At 41.4% G+C, this 6,514-nt stretch overlaps 1 protein-coding gene across 1 annotated transcript in view; it reads left to right on the top strand.

The window, feature by feature from the left end:
* The window catches only part of LOC108579453 (cilia- and flagella-associated protein 74-like), a 16,552-nt gene extending 13,181 nt beyond the window's left edge, over nucleotides 1–3,371 (top strand). The window contains exons 20-21 of the mRNA XM_017942997.1: nucleotides 2,205–2,504; nucleotides 3,156–3,371. Of these exons, the coding sequence (XP_017798486.1) occupies nucleotides 2,205–2,504; nucleotides 3,156–3,371 (516 nt within the window). The remainder of the gene's footprint in view (nucleotides 1–2,204; nucleotides 2,505–3,155) is intronic.
* The last annotated feature ends 3,143 nt before the right edge of the window (nucleotides 3,372–6,514 follow it).

Here is a 6,514-nt window from a genome sequence, read left to right as displayed (position 1 = left end):
CATACTGTTGCCTTACCATCCAATTTTTGAATAATTATTTTCTCGTATTTGTCCTCCCATCTCCAATCAAACTGTAAAATTATAGTCAACCGCAGTTCTTCCTCTCGCGAACGAAGAAAAATCAGGCTACCCAGAGTTCAAACGCTCCTACAATTCACCTCAAACTCCATTCCCAAGAAAGTCTTACAATGGACAACGAAGTTAATTGCCGAAGCATGTCAGAGAACGAATTTCATCGACCTCGTCCAACTGTGAAACTTTCAGAAACAGCAATTCCTCCTCCACCCTTACAAATCCACAGAACGCTCCCCTTTCAAGCTCCATCTCCATTTCCTAATTAAAACCGACTACACTGATTAACCCTTTCTAACCTTCGCATTAACTCCCACTGCGAAAAATCCACAAATCCAGCAGGAAACAAAGGATTAAAACGAGATTCACCTACCCTGCTGCAAACCTCGAAACAGCTCTAAATAACAACCTACTTGAATTTCCTCCGGTCGTTCTTCCCAAGGAACATTCCAACCAATTCGGTTTCCTGCGCGTCTGCCATTTTCCGAAACGCTGAATCTCTTCGGCTTCCGGCACTTTGCAATCTCAAAGTGGCCACACGAGTGAAACAATTTCCGGCCGCGGTTTCACCACGCGTGTCGTGCACTTGCAAATAAAGTGTCGACGCTTAAGGATCCCCGAGAGCGGAGTGTTCAAAGGGTTCCTACGTACGAGGTATGTCGAAGAACAAACTTGAATTACCATGGTGGAACGTCGCCCACGAGGACGTTCTATCGTGGATAATGAAAATTGCAAATCGAGGGTGCATTCGGTGAATAAATTTCTGGGAGCAGAGGGAGGGAGAACCAATCGATGCAACTTCATTTTTATTCTTCTCTGATCTCTGTAAATGGGACCGTGTTCATAAATGATTGTCGTTGTAGGAATGTAAGAACGAGAGAAAATGAATAGAGGAGAGACAGAGGTGGGAATGAAGATTGTATCGCGTGTGAATGTTTAGTTAACCCTTTGAGTACTGCGGTGACTGTCCGCCGGCGATCGGGTCCGACACGCGTGAGTCGAAAAGCGAAGCGTAGACAAGAAGGCAGTTGAAGGTAGCTATGCGACAGAGTGTACTTTTTCCTAACGAATTGATCCCACGGTACTATGGATGCAGCATGGCCGGCGAAGGCTTCCGGTGTGGACTATGGGCGCAATTTCTTCCGTTTCCCGCGTAGCGGAGTTACGTAAAAGAGAGACTGTAATCGCTAGAGAGCTTTGGCAGGGAGTATCCAGCGCTCAAAGGGTTAAAACGATAGCTGTGGTCCAAGCGATATTTCGGTCCAAGTGTGAAAGAAGAGTGCGTGTCTACCCAAAAATTTGGGTGAACGTGACCGAAAGTGTGTTTCGAGAATGTCCGCGGAGAGTGAAAGAACTAGAGAAAGAGAGAATGAGTGAACGAAAGGATAAAACAGACCGAGAGTCGCTGAGGGAGATCATCAAAGAACAGGAAAAATTTCTATTCGCAGGAAAGTGTCTTAGCGATGGATTAGGAAAATTGTTGCTCCCGGTGCAACGTTAGGGGAGCATCCTAGAAATTCGTTAAACCTCCCTCTCTGTATCGCTACACAGAACATGTGCACTGTACGCGAGAATCTCAATCAGGTTTTGTTAGTATGCACAGCAAACGTGAACCTGATTATTCCAGCTCACCAGACGAATTCCAGCTCCCGGTCGATATCGCCCTTCGTTAAATTTCATCGACGCACCTTTATTATCCTCGATCCTTCGAAACCTAACGCTTTTCCTACGCGCCTTTGTCCATTCAATTTCTCCCACTTTTTCTCTTTTCCCTCCGTGTTTCTGAATTCCAAAACAGTTCGACAAGAAATTGGCAGAAACACACGAGGAATTTAACCGCGCACGTGACCAGCCAACTTTTCACCCCTCGAATTTCAATTTCGACAAATGACGAAATTCACCGACTAATACGTTCCAGCGATGAGCTCCGAGCTCTCCCCCGGCTTGCATGCTTTCCACTCGAACGATTCTCTCTGGAGAAAGAGAATAAATTATTCGCCAGCCAAGGGAATCGAAAGTTTCCTTAATCTTCGAGGTTCCGAGCAAACTTTTCACCGCTGAATAATTTATGATCTACCGCTAAGAGGATCCTTCAATGTATTCTCTACTTTTTTTCCTTTTAATTGTTTCAGATACAAAATACCGGCGTTTGTCCACTGATCTTTCGACTTTTCCTGATCGACGTGTTCGAGGGCGAAATTCCGCAAGAATCGGAGGAACTTCGGGAGGAAATTGTTAAGAAGAAGAAGGAGAGAAGCGAGGGTGAAAGTGGAGGAAAATCAGGGAGGAAAGTGGAATACAGCGATACTCTTCGACCTAACGAGGAATTGGCTATTTTCGGTGGAGTTCTTCGACGATCTATGGATCGTAGTAGGTTCTCCTTTTCGAATCTCGATGAAAATATGCAGCTACTGGTTCCGGAAAGGAAGAAGGTATTTTTCGTTGGACGAAGTGTCCTGTCTACAGTGAAAATGAAATATCTGCACGCAGAAGCCTAATATTTCCTCATTTCGCAAACATATTATGGAGAATAGATTATATTTTGAATTTTCTCTCCTACTGCGGGTTTCTCTGCTTAACGTAGGCCCATAAAAGCCATGGGCCCGCTGACCGTGGGGCGATGCCGAGTATATAACAAATGTTTTTCCGCACTTTAAGTAGTCGTGCGACAACCCCGAACTGAGTAACTGTTTTTCACTCGGGTTTTCGCCTATTTTCTTGTATTTCATTTCTATCGATAAACGTTCTTTTTCTGCAGTCGATCGAGTCAATCTTTATACGCTAATTAAAGATCCTCGATACATATTTACCAATATTTTCCTCCGGATAATATAAAATTTACGAAAGTTTACTTAAATTACCATAAAAATTCGACTTGGTTTCTCTTCGTTATTTTTACAAAGCTACAGAGACCAAAAGTAACAATTTTTTCTAACTTTCAAATAAAAAACAAAAATGTTAATTTCTAGTAACTTTCGAACATTTTGACCTCGAGTATCTGTTCGATAAAATTCGCCCTCGTAGGGTGGAATATAAAAAAGCAAGGAACAACGCTGTCAGAGCTTCATTTTCTTTCGTTGCAGGTGGAATTCGGTGTGCAATTTCACTCACTCCTCGAGGAGACCGTTTCCCAGTCGAAAGGTACAGCAGAAACGGCATCGAGGAAAGGGAGGAAAGGTGGAACGGTGAAAAAAGTGGCCGAGGTGAAAAAGTCGAATTACCGGCACGTGGCGGTGGTGAAATTGACGCTGGGCAGGTCGACGGTGCAGGACTTGGTGATGATATGCACCGGGAAATAGAAAGTTGCCTGTTCTGGCTGGAACACGCGTGGATTTCATTAAGGTGGCCCGGATCATTTGAAAATTTCCCCTCGGGCGCGTTTGTTATTCAACTCGATTCCACCCCCGTCTGGCAATTATTTCCGGAATTTCTCCACGCCATTTTTCCACGCGATTCTTTCCTCGCGTACGTGTGTTGATAATTCGTTTTCGACGGCAGACCAGAGAAATTGTGGTTTGATTAAATTTTAAATATTCACTTACACGATATGGCTTGCAGCTTGATCAGAAATTTGGGACAAACTCGTGTCGGGAATTGTGTTTAAAATTCTATAGTCTCTTTTTCCTTTTTTTTTAATTGTGGGGGAATTAGGGAAAATTTTGGGAAATTCAGGGTTCCAAATTTTCCATTCTTCAATCTTTAATTTTCTTCGCATTTTCCAGGGGAATTTCTTGGCAAAGGTGAACGGGATTTTCCGGAAAATTTTGGGAAATTTAAGGTTCCAAATTTTCCATTCTTCAATCTTTAATTTTCTTCGCATTTTCCAGGGGAATTTCTTGGCAAAGGTGAACGGGATTTTCCGGAAAATTTTGGGAAATTCAGGGTTCCAAATTTTCCATTCTTCAATCTTTAATTTTCTTCGCATTTTCCAGGGGAATTTCTTGGCAAAGGTGAACAGGATTTTCCGGAAAATTTTGGGAAATTCAGGGTTCCAAATTTTCCATTCTTCAATCTTTAATTTTCTTCACATTTTCCAGGGGAATTTCTTGGCAAAGGTGAACAGGATCTTCAGGAAAATTTTGGGAAATTCAGGGTTCCAAATTTTCCATTCTTCAATCTTTAATTTTCTTCACATTTTCCAGGGGAATTTCTTGGCAAAGGTGAACAGGATCTTCAGGAAAATTTTGGGAAATTTAAGGTTCCAAATTTTCCATTCTTCAATCTTTAATTTCCTTCGTATTTACTAGAGGAATTTTTAGGTGAATGTGAACAGGATCTTCAGGAAAATTTTGGGAAATTCAGGGTTCCAAATTTTCCATTCTTCAATCTTTAATTTTCTTCGCATTTTCCAGGGGAATTTCTTGGCAAAGGTGAACAGGATCTTCAGGAAAATTTTGGGAAATTCAGGGTTCCAAATTTTCCATTTTCCAATCTTTAATTTCCTTCGTATTTACTAGAGGAATTTTTAGGTGAATGTGAACAGGATCTTCAGGAAAATTGTGGGAAATTCAGGGTTCCAAATTTTCCATTCTTCAATCTTTAATTTTCTTCGCATTTTCCAGAGGAATTTCTTGGCAAAGATGAACAGGATTTTCAGGGAACTTTAAGGTTCCAAATTTTTCACTCTTCAATCTTTAATTTCCTCCATATTTTCCAGCGGAATTTCTTAGCAAAGGTGAACAGGATTTCCAGGAAAATTACAGGAAATTCAGGGTTCCAATTTCTCCCACTTTTCCAATTCCTCTCAATTACATTCCTTTCCAATTACATCTTCGCCTGCTCCACTCGCATAAAAAAAAAAAAAGGTGTCGAATAAAACGTCCCACCTTCTTCTTCACATCCATCTTATCTTCGCAATGAAAATCACGCTCGTTGTGCCTTCGAGAGTTTATTCGAATATATGTACATGCAGACGTAAAAAATCGATACAATACCGACTGGAACTCGCACTGTAGAAATAAACGTCCAAAGAAACGTTATTCAAAATCGCGGCTCGTTGTACACGCTGCTTCTTGCGACTTCGCTTTTCGAATTACTCTTTCTCTCTCTCACTCTCGTCGAGATAAAAAAAGAAGCAGTGAAAAAATCGCGTCGCGACGTACGGTGTCGCGAATCCTAAACGAACGTGCACGCGTAATCGCGCTCATTATACCACACATCTCTCCTCAAACAATGAGACACACACACTCGTGATTACACAACGCCTCGACGAATAGATAATTAATGACGAACGTAAAGCTCGTCGATCGAGCAGCGCGTCATTAAGCTCCGCTGTGGTTTGTTACGTTAATTAGTTAACTAATTAAGTCGTCACGTACAGAGGGAACCTCGAGAAACATGTCCTCCTTTCTATCCGTCAATTTATTCTTCTTACATCTTTCGCGAAACGCCGATGACAAACGCTGAAATCGTTATCATCTAAGATTCTCTTCTCTCCGACAAGCATTTCCACGAACTTCTTCTTCTTCTTCTGTTCTTCCGTTAAAAACTAACACTAACGAGTTTATCTTTAAACGTGTGATAAAAACTATCGTATGATACAATTTTTTTATTTTTATAGTATATAATCTACGGATCAACCGTGGCCAATAACAATACGTGGACACTGTTTCACGTATTCTATTTAACTCTACGGTTGCTTAGCGATTCTTTTTCCCATTGGTCGAAAATCGACGTTGGATTTTCGGTCGACAGTAAATTACGCTTAAAATTCGAGAGTTACACAATTATCGATCCAAGCGGCGATCAGCGTTACTGTCTGTACAAATTATGCGCGTCCGCCTGTGTGTGTGTGTGTGCTGCTTTTTTTGTAATCAATGCATTGGTCGATTTCAAGCGTGACTGATGAATTATTCATATTAATTATCGTAATGCTTACATATATATGTGTGTATATGTACAAATAAATACGTGGATATACGCTAAATTACAATAGTACAATGAAATTACATCGAGCGGGTGTGGAAAATTGAATTTCCACCCAGTTCTTAACTAGGAACGATTTCTTGGAAAGTGTTTACCCTGCAAGCTTCCATTTCGTTAAAATGAACGATCGGAAATGAATTTTTCAGTCGACGAAATCATTTGTCCTGCTTACAAATACAATTTCCCCTTGGATCCTTTCGCTGTACGATGTTAACTATACAGTGTAATTAAAAGCAACGAATTTTCGATCGTTTCTCGTCACACGCAAACACGAACATGTTGTCTGCAAACAGCTATACCTAACAGCGAAAGGATTACCGCAGTACGGTAGGGAAATTTCCCGACAAATCCCTCCTCAAAACGAAGACAAGCAACCGAAAATCAACCAATAACCGAATCGTTCGAGGCTTTCGCGAACGAGCCTCGACATTTGCATAATCCCTCGTGCAAACGCTCTGCAGAGCACTAAGATACATGTGTATACAGGGTGTCTCTCAGTGATACGAAAGGAGGTAAA

The sequence above is a fragment of the Habropoda laboriosa genome, unplaced genomic scaffold (genome assembly GCF_001263275.1).
Source record: "Habropoda laboriosa isolate 0110345459 unplaced genomic scaffold, ASM126327v1 scaffold33, whole genome shotgun sequence".
Lineage (NCBI taxonomy): Eukaryota > Metazoa > Arthropoda > Insecta > Hymenoptera > Apidae > Habropoda > Habropoda laboriosa.
Note: the sequence above shows the minus strand (reverse complement) of the source record. Positions and strands in the feature narration are given on the sequence as shown.